We start from the raw sequence: 13,761 nt of genomic DNA, 5'->3' as shown, positions 1-13,761 counted from the left end.
ATGTCCATAAATTTGAAGAAGAAAAATACTACATTCATATTTTTTTATAACTACGCATTTAAATTTATAAATAGATGAGGGACGTCGTTTCACGGGTTTGAAAAAAAATAAAATAAGTATTATGATTCAAAAAAAAAATCTTCTTTTAACTAGTGTTGTAAAATAATATTAAATAAATGGATGACAATTTTCTCATAATGATCGAGTGAGTTATTGATAAATAAATAAATAAATAACTATAGTCGTGTGTGTTATTAAGTTTAATTCATGGTTACCTAAAAAAGATTAACTAATGCTAATTACTAAAAGCATAATGAAGATTATAATTAATGTTTAAGTTATTGTACGTATTAGTTTGATCACTTGTATACACATATTATCAGAACCGATCACCTACCCACCGTGGGCATACATAATGTGCCCACCATTGATGTGACAATTTTAATTAGAGTAAGATAATTTTAATTAGAGTAAGATATGTTAATTCTCTTTCCAAATTAAAACTACCACATCAGTGGTGTGCACATTATGCTTGCCCACGGTGGGTAGGTGATCGGTTCTGCACATATTAGTTGGTTCATTTTATATACCACTAGCAATAAAAATATAAAATAGTTACATACTCCCTCAAAAAAAAAAGTTAGTTACATCCCGTCCATTTATTTCCACTTTTATCATTTTGGTCTGTTCATGATATTATTTCCACTTTCATTTATAGAAATAGAATCCACAAACTTCCACTCACAATAATAGCAAGATCCAAACTGCACTCATAACAATATCACTATTATCCACCAATTTTTTAAAATTCGCGCCGTCCACAAAGTAAAAACGATATCATGAACGGAGAGAGTATATTATATAATATTAGAAGTATAAATTAATCAAATAATTTTATTTAATTTGTTATTATAAATATAAAATCATAATATTCGATTCGATATTCGTAAATATTCAACTTAATATTTAAGTATATAAATAAGGTATATGTTTCAAATTGAACATTCAAACTGTAAGTAACGACCCAAGATGATTTTTTTGAAAGCCCAACGTCAATATTTCAAATCTCCCTTCAACGAAGCCCAACAAAGCCCAAGGTGCATGCGGACCGCGTAAGTTTGCATTTGGCTTCCGAAATTGACACTTGTTTTTTTTAGGGTTATTTGTTTTAAATCCACAAACTTTACACAATTTTTGGTTTTTTCCCAAACAAATAAAAAAGTGTTTTAAATACATAAACTTTCACACATTTTGGTATTTCCCACGAAAGTCAATTCAAATAAAATTGAATCTGTCTTAGAATAGGATTTTGTTGTCGTGTAATATTTTAAAAAGGTTTAATTTGATACAATCTATTTCACTATAATTAAAATATTCAAATTTTATAGTACTCCATATAACATCATATATATCTTCTACGTCAACAAAATTCATCATCACGTCAGATTCAATTTTATCTGAAATGACTTTTGTGGGAAATTTCAAAAATTAGAAAGTTCATTTATTTAGAACAAACTTTTATTTATTTTGGAAAAAATCAAAAATTGTGTAAAGTTTATGTATTTAAAACAAATTAACCATTTTTTTTAATTTGGGCGACATGTCATGATGTCAGCATCCTTGCAAGTTGCAACTATACCGACCCAAGTACAGGTGGGGCCAGCCCGGCCCGAACCCACCGGGCTATCGACTTTTACCGACCCAAAATCAGATACGGCTGCAAAAGGGTGCGAGTATACAAACCACCATTTGTCATAACTAAAAAAAAAGTATACAAACCACCATAACAGCTGCAGAAGAAATTCCGATGAAGTATTTCATTTTGACGTTGTTGCTGATTACGCATCAAGTTAATTTCTCAATATGTGTGAGAAAACCCTTCTCCGCCAATGATGTTTCTTTCTCGGATAGGAATCCAAATGCACCGCCGCCGCCGCCGCCGCCGCCGTCTTTTCCAGAAACCAAGAGAGGCATTACTGGTGGGCCACCCCTTCCTCCTTCCTTGGGGAGAATATTTCCACAATCGGATCCACCACCTAAGCCAACGGTGGGATCTTGTAAACCCGATTGTAAGTAGTCTCCATTGTCAAATGTTACTGCTGCACACCTGCATGCATCCATTTTCATCTTTGTAACAGGACATGTTTGTTTCTCTCAATAATTCTGTTACATCACTCGCTGTGTTTGATGATGATTGTCGTGTTTTATATGAAAGCTTGATGTGGCAAGTTTGATTTGCTTATTAATTTATTCCCTCTCAAAAAACGCCATGTTCTCGTTGTGTGTTTAGCCAATTGAGGAGACTGTGTGTGAATGGTGGAACAGAGGGCGGTGGTCGCGTGTTGTGATTTTCGAAGGGTAATATAGTAATTTCACACATATAAAAATATTTAGGATTAATTTCCATATTCTTGCTTCTTCCCTCTCTCAATCGCCGGCACTGTGTCCCGACTTCGTCTGATTGGCTTCGCCGCGCCGCTGATTGGCTTTGCTTTTCGCCGGCAATATATATAGTAATTATGTATACAGTATTCTGTGTATTCTACACCTTTTTTCTTATACGTATTTTTATACTGGCATGGTGGGGACAGGACAGGAGCTTGGTCTCTCCAAATCCTGATACATTTGAATATTGGGAGTATATATTTTGGGAGTATATATTACTGAAATGGTTAATTGTAGTTTATGGCCGAACTTTGGAGTCATTTGTAAATATGGCACGAACTTTAAAAAATATAAAAAATACCCTAAATTTTAAAATTATTTGCAAAAGTGGCCCGAACTTTAAAAAATATAAAAAATAGCCTAAACTTTAAAATTATTTGCAAAAATGGCCCGAACTTTAAAAATACAAAAAAATAGACTGAACTTTGAAATCATTTGTAAAAATGGCATGAACTTAATTTGGAGTCATTTGTAAAAATGACATTAACTTTAAAAAATACAAAAAAATGGCGTGAACTTTGAAGCCATTTGTAAAAACGGCACGAACTTTATTAATACAAAAGATGACTCAATTTTTATCAAATGTTTAAAAAGGGAATGAGCTTACACTTTCGGAATCGAATTATGACAACGTGGAAAGTCTGACATTGACGTGAAAATTATAAATTCACTTGGAATATTTATAATAAAGTATGATAATTAATTCTCTTATCATAAGAATTTTAACCTCGTACGAATAATTTTTCTCTCCTAAAATATTATTGTCACCACGAATTTTTTAAACTTCGAATACATAAAATTCATATTACGCACAGACAGAATTTTCACATACTTTTTATGTCATTTTAGATTTTGTATTATGAAAGATCGAGTCATTTTAGATTTTTTAAAATTCAGGTCATTTTTACAAATCTTCATAATTTAAATTATTTTTTGTATCTTTTTTAAAGTTCATACCATTTTTACAAATTTTCAAAATTCAAATTATTTTTGTATTTTTTTTAAATTCGTATTATTTTTAAAAATGATATCAAAGTTCATGTCATTTTTCGGATTTTTAAAAGTTTATATTATTTTTACAAATGACTTTAAAGTTCAGGCCATTTTTACAAATGATTACATATTGAATGTTTCTAAGTTGAGTTTATATTGCTTTGAGGTTATATATTTTTTTTAGGGATGCAGCTGCACCCCCATGCTCCAAGGTGGATCCGCCACTGCATATTGCGCCGCCTATCCAAACATAATAACGCGAACTACATATACAGGGAGACAAACAGTCTCTAATTACTATAGTTTAAATGATAATATGAAATCAAATAATATGCTTATCACACAAAACAACATAGAATCTCTACAAATAAAATTCATTAATCCAATTAAAATTTTATTATCTAATCAAAATATGGGTTAACCAATTTATATTGATATAATGTGTGTTTATTATATCAACTTTAATTTTGTCAAGTCATTTTTTTATTTAGGTGAAATTAAAATTCATGGTAAATTCTGAAATTGACTAAAGTTTATGTATTAGCATTACAACTTTATAGAATTGGAAAAATATCAAAATTCACTAATAATTTGTGAATTTACAGCCAATTAACGTTTCAAAAAATATATTGTAAAATATTGATCTATAAAAAATAATTAAAGGTTCCAAAAACTCTTTCTACACTAATAGAAAATTTGAAAGAAAAATATCTAGGTATTGTGGTGAAAACTTTAAAATGATAATAGTGTCATTAGATAAAAAAGCGTTTGTCAAAATCTTGATCATTCATTTGATAAGGCTTCAACTATAAAATAATTTCATCTTCATACTACATCCGAAAATAAGAAATTACAAATTTAAATAACACAATTTACTTCAAACTAAACTTCATTAATTTTTAAAAAATAATGAAAAAATAAAAAAAGATTTCAAATGATATCTTTTTAAAAAAATTACATCCATGAATACACGCACGAATACACATTTAAATTTACATGCTATCATTATCATCAAAAATAAAAACATATCCTTTTAAAAAATTACATAAATAAAAAATGGGGGTTTTCAATAGTTAATTTTTTGTATTAGTAGAGATTCAAGACACAGAGCATTACATTTATGGTGCAGACTTATCTGAAGAACCGGTCGACGAGAAACCCGTTGACGAAGAATCGGTCGATGAGGATCCAACAGACGAGCCACCTGAAATGGGCACAGGAATAGCATTGTCGTCTTGGTCGACACTGGGCGAGCCAACAGAACGAGTGGGCGACGAACCGACAGATGAACGCGAAATGGACAGAGCAACTGGACCTTGGTTGACACTGGGCGAGCCATCGGAAGAACCAGGAGACCCGGTCTCAACGGACATCGGAACAGGGTCGTCGACACTGGGCGGCGAGCCAAGGGGAGAACCAGTCCTAGACCCGGTTTTATTCATAGGAGTCGCGTAGTCAACTTTATCAGCATCTTTTTCCTTGAGGATATCCCAGTACCTCTGAAACGTGTATTTATTTCAAATTATGCATTAACTTTAAACTAAGGGGAGTGTATTCGTTCAGGAATTCTGTAGATTTTTAAAATCTCTGGATTTTAAAAATTTCACACAGATTCTTCATGTATTTTGGAATTCTAAATATGAATCAGCACAGATTTTGAACGGATTTTAACAAGAATTTGACGTGATTTTTACGGATTTGAAACCAAAAATCCCAGCGCTCGTTGGCTTTAAGTGAGCGCTGGACCCAGCGCCCAGCGATCGCTGGGTGCCAGCGACCGCTGGCTTTATATTAATGTGGATGGTGATTCCATGGTCTTGCATTTTCGACCAACCAAACCAAACATCCGGAGTGAATGGAGCGAGTCGTTTTTACAAAAACCATATATACACAAGGAAATACTTAGCAGTTAGCCCTATATTCATTTATGAGGACAGTAATAACTAATAAGTAATAAGTAGGTTAATTAGTACTCCCTTCGTCCCATGAAGCATGACTCATTTCTTTTCAGCACAGAAATTAAGAAATTTGTATTTTGCGTGTTAAGTGTGATAGGTGAAAAAGTTAAAAGGTGAATAAAGGATAAATTTGTTGTCATTTTTAGAAACAAGTCAAGTTTCGTGGGACAAACCAAAAATGAAATTGGGTCATGCTTAGTGGGATAAATTTGATTATTGTTTTGTACCAGTTGGAATCCAAAAATTACATTAATTATACGTGGAATCCAATGTATCAAATGATGAAACGGTGATAAGTGATAATAATTTCCCTATGGCTATGGTACAGGATTTGCTCCAAATTCACAAAAAAAAAAAAAAATCAAATGGATCAAACTAGTGAACTTCTCTGAACAATCACAGTGTTCAAAACCCAAGCAGAAAATCATCACAAACTTCTCATTATTTAAACACAAGCTCCAAAATCTCAAGAATTACTTTCCAATTCGGCAACACGAGCAGAAGGCAATCATTTCTTCTTAACCAGTTTTATCAAGAATTCATCACATGCAATCATCAATTATGCAATCTTCACTGCCGCAAACAGCTTTTTGTGTTATTGAAGCAGATAGAGAGATTTTTGGATATTCTGTTTATACAAAAAAAAAAAAAAGTAAATTTATATAACTGCAAAATAGCGGTTAGCGTGCTGTTGGAGGGAGTATATATATGACTGCAAAATAGCGGTTAAACCCGCCATTGATTACCTCTAAACCCCCAAACACACACGCGAAAATGCCTTCTCTCCACCTCATCACTTCCATCCTCCTCCTCCTTTCCGCCGCCGCCGCCGCCACCACCATAGGCGTCACGTACAACCCCTCCGCCCCCAACCTCCCCCCGCCTGAACGCGTAGTCTCCACGCTCCAATCCCTCCGTATCTCCGCCGTCCGCCTCCTCGATCCGTCCCCCGCCGCCGTCCGCGCCTTCGCCTACACCAACATCACCCTCCTCCTCACCGTCCCCAACCACCTCATCCCCTCCTTCGCCGCCAATCGCTCCGCCGCCGCCCTCTGGCTCCGCTCGCACGTCCTCCCCTACCACCCCCGCACTCGCATCTCCCTGATCTCCGCCGGCTCCGACGTCATCACCACCACCTCCGCCGCCTCCGATCCCACCGCCGACCCCTCCACCACCCTCCTCCCGGCCATACGCAACCTCCGCCTCGCCCTATTCGACCTCGGCATCCGCACCATCTCCGTCTCCACCACCTTCTCCTTCATCGACATCATGACGACGTCGTTTCCCCCTTCCACCGCCGAATTCCAGGAGCCGATCGGATCGCTCGTCGTCCGCCCCTTGCTCCAGTTCCTCGACGAAACCAACTCCTCCTTCCTCATCAACCTCTACCCCTACAACATCTTCAAAATCAACTCCGAAATTCCGGTCGGATTCGTTCTATTTCAGGAGCATCCGTTCAATTTCCGTGACGACGTGGTCACCGGAGTGAGATACCGGAACTTGTTCGACATGATGGTCGACGCCATCGTCGCCGCCATGGCGGTGTCAGGGCAGGAGAATGTGCCGGTGATCGTGACGGAGACCGGGTGGCCGAGCCAGCCGGAGGCGCAGGACGCCGGAAACTACGCCGAGATGTACCTGAGAGGGCTACTGAGGCATCTGCGATCTGGATTGGGAACGCCTCTGAGGAAGGAAGGGGCGGCGGAGGCTTATGTCTATGAGCTGTTCGATCAGAAGAGTACCTTCAACAATACGAATGGTACAAACAGTGATGCGTCGATGAGTGGCCGCGCCGCCGGAGGGAAACAATGGGGGATCATGTACCCTAACATGACGATGAAGTACAGGGTCCATTTCTCCGATGCGCCGCGGAATCTTGATAAAAGGTTCGATCGCCTGATTAATCTAGCTTACCTTCTGCTCGTGTTGCTCAATTGGAAAGTAATGAGAAGTTAGTGACGATTTTCTGTTTGGGTTTTGAACACTGGGATGGATCTGGGAAGTTGACTAGTTTGATTCATTTGATTCTTTTCTTTTTTGGGGGGAATTTGGATTGCTGTTAGAATGATGAGCTGCCAATGAGATTTTCTTTACCAGCTTGAGATTCTTATCATATCTCTGCATTATTTCTGTGAATTTCTATGCATTCTATTAATTGATCAAGAAATTGGATAAGATGCCTACATTTTGATAATAGTTTTGATTGGGATCTGGTAGATTCTGTTCTAGTCATTGATTTGAATTTAGTTTCAATTTAATGCATCATTTGAAATATTCAAGTCTTCAGTTTCAAGATTGCTTGTATGTATGACTTGCTTTTAGAGAAAGTGGTTGGATATTTAATTTATGGTATTGCTTTTTGCACTATTTTACTCTTTGAGTAGTCATGTTTGAACATGGATGAACTAAAGGTTACTGCAAAACTCTGTTTTAGGGTAAAATTAAGGGAGTTCAGACTTTACTAGTGTAGATCCACAGTGAATAAAATTATGATTGCTATATTTATGAGTAGGGATGTCAATCCAGCCCGAAACCCGTGGGCCGACCCGAATAACCCGACAAAAGTAGAGGGTTAGGGCTGGAAAATTGCAACCCGATAACAAATCGGGCTTATCGGGCTAGCCCGTTCGGGCTGGCGGGTTGAAGCGGGCCAGCCCGTCGGGTTGTCGGGCCAGCCCGTCGGGCTATTGAATTTTTTAAAAAAAATGGGAATTTAAAATTACATTTTAGGGTTATGCACATATGTATGCTGATATGCTTATCTGCCGCCTCCATTCTTCATCTTTCCTACTCAATTCAAATCCGCCTCGCCTCCGTACATCAGCCGCGCCGTCCGGCGTCCGCCACCACCACCACCAGACAGCGTGTCTCCGCCTCCGGCCTCCCTTCACAACGCGGCTCCCTTACGCCACTGCCGACCGGTCTACCACCGACCCGGCACCATCGCGCCTCCACTCTGCTCCCTCTCCCACCGCCGGTCCGCCGCGCCTCTTCTCACCTGAGTTGAGCCGCTACCACCGCCGTCTGCAGCTGCTTCTAGTCCGCTGGTGAGTAATTTTTTAAGCATTTGTAGTTTCATTTATTTTTCCAATTTTTCTGCAATTTCGTTCTTCTGATTCCCAGTTTCTTATGTATTGGAAAGATAATGCTTCCCGCTTTGGAGAACTTGCTAGGATGGCATGTGATGTGCTTAGCATTCCCATAACGACGGTGGCATCCGAATCTTCCTTTAGCATTGGAGCACATGTTTTGAACAAGTACAGGAATAGGCTTCTTCCCGAAAGAGTTCAAGCTCTTATTTGCACACGTAATTGGTTACATGGATATTCCGATGGTAAGATTTCTCTTTTTGTTATTATGTTTTAAATTATCGAACTATATTATGCTTTAATTATATTATTTTCTTTTAATAGATTGTGAAGATGATGAGCAAGAAGACATGGAACAAGTTGGAGCACCGAATGTTATTAACGTTGAAGAAGATTGTTACTCAAACATTTAGACTTTATATATTTAATATTTATGTATATTTTATACATTATACATTAGATCATTAGGAATAATGTAATACAAATAATAATTTTATTTTTACACCTTTAAAACCTCCAACCCGATGGGCTAGCCCGAAACCCGAACGTTTAGGGTTAGGGTTGGAGATTTACAACCCGAAAAAACCTCCAACCCGATTAGCCCGCACCCGATTAACACGGAACCCGATAGGGCTAGCCCGAAAACCCGATGGGCTGGCCCGATTGACATCCCTATTTATGAGAGAGAGAGAGAATAATTTAAAAGACAAAAGTAATAGTTCCTTCTTTCCAAAATATAAAATGTTTTAAGCTTTTGGTCCTGCTCCACAATATAAGATTTTCTCTTCCATCATGATTAATTCTCTCTCATCCCCTATTAAATTTTCTACATTTCAATCAGTTTACTATAAAATTGGAAGTAACCCCCATTTTGTAATCAATAATGTTATTTGGACAAAATATGATGAAATACTTTATAAGATAAATTTATTTAAAATTTTTGATTCAAAATAAAATAGAATTTAGCTAGTTTTATTGTCTTCTATAAATTGTAGTAATTTTTTTGTAATTTTTTTTATAACTTTTTTAATTATTATTATTTTTAAAATACACAAACTACTAATAAAATAACAAAAAATTAAAAAAATTGTTAAAAAATTACCAAAAAACTACAATATGGAGAAAACAATAAAACTAACTAAATCCTTGTAAACTTGAATCAAAGTTTATAAATAAATTTTTAAAAAATTTAACCTTACTTTTGTCCGGACAAATTTTGTCCAAATAGCACTACTCTTTTGCAATATGCATCATAATTAAGGATATGACATTCTAAGTCCCATTGGGATGGCCTAGTGGTTGAGGTTGTTGCCTGTTGTCCAAGAGGTCACAGGTTCGAGTACTCTCGGCCACAATAACCACTAGGTGGGGTGTGTGTGTGGTTTGTATTATTTATATTGTAATTTCATAAAAAAAAAAGGATATGACATTCTAATAGATAATGTTCATTAATTACTTGGAACAATTAAAGGATCTGATTAGAACAGCTACCAACTCAAAAGCAGACGAGCTTGGATCCATGGCAAGAATGAGACAATTGAACCCTAATGAAATATGTAAGGCCACAAATTTATAGAACTTTGATTTCTTTTCACTAATTGATGATCTCAAAAGAACTATAATAACATGTAGCGTTGTCGAGTTGAGGAAAGAATACAGTGATAAGCTCTTGAAAAGTGTTTAGGAAAATAAACTTCTAAACAACTTATAGGTTGCAAAAATAAGAAAATAAGCTCCAATGGCTTATAAGTTCTCCAAAAATAAGTTGTTTGACCCCAATTTATTTTTTCATAGAAGCAACACTCATTTTACAAAAATAACTCTATTGGGATTTGTTATTTCCATCATATACCCTTCCAAATTCATATTTCGTCAAATTTCTCTCTCTAATTAGGATTTTCTCTATTTAGGTTATAAGTTCAAATGTCGTAATACTTTAACAACTCTTATAAGCTCTTGAGACATAACATTTTGAGGAAACAAGCCCATTTCATAGAATAGCACTTGGAAAGCAGCACCCACAACTGAAAAGCAATGAGTGAAAAATGGACAAACCTGGATCTAACTTGCAATCCAACTGGCTTGAAATTAGCATCTAAAACAAGAGCCCCAAAAAACCCCACTTTCAGCATATATTTTGTTTTGTGAAAAATTCGCAACGAAATCCAAATGTCAGCAATTAATCACTAGATAAGTAGCAGTAAGTAACAACTGAAAACAAAGGAAATTTAAAGCAAAAGTAGACGAGCAGAGACATACAGCGATTCGAGGGAGACTTAGCATGTTGCAGAGAGAAGCTTGATATAGCTGAGGGTGAATGTGAAGAGAGATGAGAAGCCATCTCTCTCTCTCTCTCTCTCTCTCTCTCTCTCTCTCTCTCTCTCTCAGTGTGTGTGAGAGAGCAAGTTTTTCTTAAGATGAATTATTGCTTCAGCCATAAAGCGTTCTTTCGCTCTAGAAGCTGCAGCTGGTTAGATGCTTCATGCGAGCTTAAATTGAAAAGTTTTTGTGATGAGAATCCTTTTTGCATGACAATTGTTTTCATTTGAATCTTGGTTGATTGTTACATTTGTTTATAGTTTCTTGTGCTCGGGATTGGAAAAATTGAGCTTCATTAAAGTAGTTTGATGTAAATCTTTACATGTGTCAGCAACTAGGGATACTTCAAACCTGCTTGCACATTGCTTTGGGTCAGATGCAAGATGCTGAAGCTATCCCTGCATTAGAAGTTGTTCTAAATGATCTTTCATTGCACCCCATTTCTAGCCCCGAGTCGAATTGATGGGTTGAGGAATATTTCTATTGAATAACGGTATATAGTTTATAGTAAACTATATACTAGGTTCTTATTAGAGCATCTCCGATGCATGGTGTCTTAGGGGGTGTCTTAGATGGTGGTCCCCACCTAAGACACACCCCTCTCCAATGCATTGGTGCTTAGAGGGTGTCTTAGATCTCCATTTCCACAAAATTCATATTTCTACACTTTTATTTTTAAATTCTCAATTTCATTAAAAATAAAATTAAACATTACAATAATTAAAATAAAATTTAAAACATAATTAAAATACGATAATAAAATAAAAAAAAATAATAATTTCCTAATTTAAATAAGCCATCGACGCTTGAGCACTTCTTGGACTAGGTGGTTGTGCAAGGTCAATTGTGCCTCCATTATACCCGTCGTGTCCTTGTTCAAGAGCTTCATATCCATCTCCTCCCGTTTCATCTCGGCTTGCATTTTTTTGACCTCGGCGATTTCCCCCGTTTTCAGAGCATGCTCCCTCATGCTTTCGACCACCTTCTCGAGGGCGTCGGAGAACGTCGACCCTCCTCCCGAAGACCCTTCTCCCTTCTTCGCCTTGCCCTTGTCTCGCTTTGCCGCTTTTTGACCTTGAGGCCTCGTCGTGACACTTGGCTCCGAAGAAGTGGTGGTTGCTCCACCATCGGAGCCCTTCGACTTCTTTGCGGAGTGGACATTCCCGGCTTGCGACATGAATCTTTCACATTCGCGAAGCACTTTCCAAGCTTTGATGTAGGAGAATTGCTTCTTGAAATTCACCTCGAACATCGTCTGGGCTTGTTGGGTGATTTGATCGTCGCTCATACTACTCCCCCAATTCTCCTTGCAAGTGTTGTAGAATCCCTCGAAGAATTTCATCTCCTTTTGGACACGGGCGAAGTGGGAGCCTTTCGCGGCGGAGCTCCCTCATTGAGCGCGTTGAACTTCTCCGCGATTGCTCCCCAATATTGGAGCAACCTTTGGGAGGTCCCCAAAATAGGATTGTGGGTTGCCTCCGCCCACAAGATTGCCACGAGCTCGGACTCCTCGCTAGAATATGCAGCGCGGGTGCCCTTGGATTTCGGCCTCACCGCCTCCGGCTCTTCTTGGACGTTGGCGTTCGCCGCTGACGTGGGAAGATTTTCCGTAGCCAAGACATTAGAGGCTTGCGAAAATGGAGCAAATCCCATTCGAACCGCCTTGTTGCTCGAGGTATTCATCGAATTCGCGATTCATTACAAGCAAAATGTAGAAGAGAAAATTGTAGTTGAGATGAGAAATTTTTTGAAGAGAGATTTGTAGTTGAGAAAGTGCTGAATTTTAATAATGTGGAAGAGTGGTATTTATAGAAGGGAAAAAAGGGAAAAAGAAAAAAAGAAAAAAAAACAAAAACTTTCACAAAAATAGTTGTTGTTGAACGGTCGAATTTAAAAAAAAAAAAAAAACAAATTCAAACGGCTAAATTTAAAAAAAATCAGATTTTCAATTTTTTTTAAATGGGGCGCGTCCTCCGGGAGCGCCAACCATTTCCTTCCTTCGCCCCGGGTCTCCACTTTTACACGACCTCGCATCAGGGCGCGTCTCCAGTGCAGCCGCCCTCCCTAATCCCCGGATCGAGACTCCCTTCGACCCTGGCGGTGGAGATAATCTTAGGTAGTTTGTGTATTTAAAGCCATATATTGTAGTGTGTACCATCGGCAGCTCAGTATTCTAACAGATATCTAAATTTACAAAAGAATAAAACGAATCAAAGTAGCGAACTCAGAACAATCAGTGCTAAAACCCAAACGTCCAGTACGACTTTAGGCCTCGATGCCCGATGCAGTTGAGGCTGATCCAACTGTGGAGGTCGGCATTGGGTCGCCCTGTGTAGTTGAGGCTGATCCAGCTGTGGAGGTCAGCATCGGGTCGCCCTGTGCAGTTGAGGTTGAACCCGAAGGAGAAATATCCATCGGGCTGCCCATTGCCATTGATGCTGAGCCAGGAGGCGACGTATCCATGGGGTTGCCCCGTGCAGTTGAGGCTGATCCAGCTGTGGAGGTCAGCATCGGGTCGCCCTGTGCAGTTGAGGCTGAACCCGAAGGAGAAATATCCATCGGGCTGCCCGTTGGCATTGATGCTGAGCCACGAGGCGACGTATCCATGGGGCTGCCCCGTGTTGAGGCTGAACCCGAAGTTAAAATCAAGTAGCATTTCTGTAACAGTGAATTCGAATTTCAGAGAGCACAAAATTCATCGGGGCTGCCCTGCCCATCGGGTCGCCCTGCCCATCGGGTCGCCCTGAGCCAGGAGGCACGTATCCATGGGCAGGGCAGGGCCGGTCCTGAGAAAAATGAGGGCCTGGGCTAAATTATATAAATGGGCCATCAATATATTAGCGCATCAATATATTAAAAAATAAAATTTTCCATTACTTATAAAAAATGATTTCATCTAGCATTTTTACTTGCAAAATCATTTACGATATCGTTAAATCTATGTTATCTAAAATCTC

General features: G+C 38.3%; 3 protein-coding genes across 3 annotated transcripts; 2 read left to right on the top strand and 1 right to left on the bottom strand.

Annotated features, from left to right (window-relative positions):
• The first annotated feature begins 6,103 nt into the window (after window positions 1-6,103).
• Window positions 6,104-7,668, top strand: LOC131005933 (glucan endo-1,3-beta-glucosidase 13-like). The gene has a single exon (XM_057933053.1). The coding sequence runs from the start codon at window positions 6,171-6,173 to the stop codon at window positions 7,350-7,352; it is 1,182 nt and encodes a 393-aa protein (XP_057789036.1). The 5' UTR covers window positions 6,104-6,170; the 3' UTR covers window positions 7,353-7,668.
• Window positions 7,669-7,904: 236 nt separating this feature from the next.
• Window positions 7,905-9,122, top strand: LOC131006005 (uncharacterized). Its single transcript, XM_057933157.1, has 3 exons — window positions 7,905-8,443; window positions 8,630-8,730; window positions 8,810-9,122. The coding sequence occupies exons 1-3, from the start codon at window positions 8,139-8,141 to the stop codon at window positions 8,896-8,898; spliced, it is 495 nt and encodes a 164-aa protein (XP_057789140.1). The 5' UTR covers window positions 7,905-8,138; the 3' UTR covers window positions 8,899-9,122.
• Window positions 9,123-11,196: 2,074 nt separating this feature from the next.
• Window positions 11,197-12,146, bottom strand: LOC131012638 (uncharacterized). Its single transcript, XM_057940626.1, has 2 exons — window positions 11,736-12,146; window positions 11,197-11,202 (listed from the first exon to the last, which is right to left on the bottom strand). Exons 1-2 carry the CDS (start codon window positions 12,144-12,146, stop codon window positions 11,197-11,199), a joined length of 417 nt encoding a protein of 138 aa, XP_057796609.1.
• Between the last annotated feature and the right edge of the window lie 1,615 nt (window positions 12,147-13,761).

This window comes from Salvia miltiorrhiza, chromosome 1 (assembly GCF_028751815.1).
Source record: "Salvia miltiorrhiza cultivar Shanhuang (shh) chromosome 1, IMPLAD_Smil_shh, whole genome shotgun sequence".
In the NCBI taxonomy this organism is placed as follows: Eukaryota; Viridiplantae; Streptophyta; class Magnoliopsida; order Lamiales; family Lamiaceae; genus Salvia; species Salvia miltiorrhiza.
Note: the sequence above shows the minus strand (reverse complement) of the source record. Positions and strands in the feature narration are given on the sequence as shown.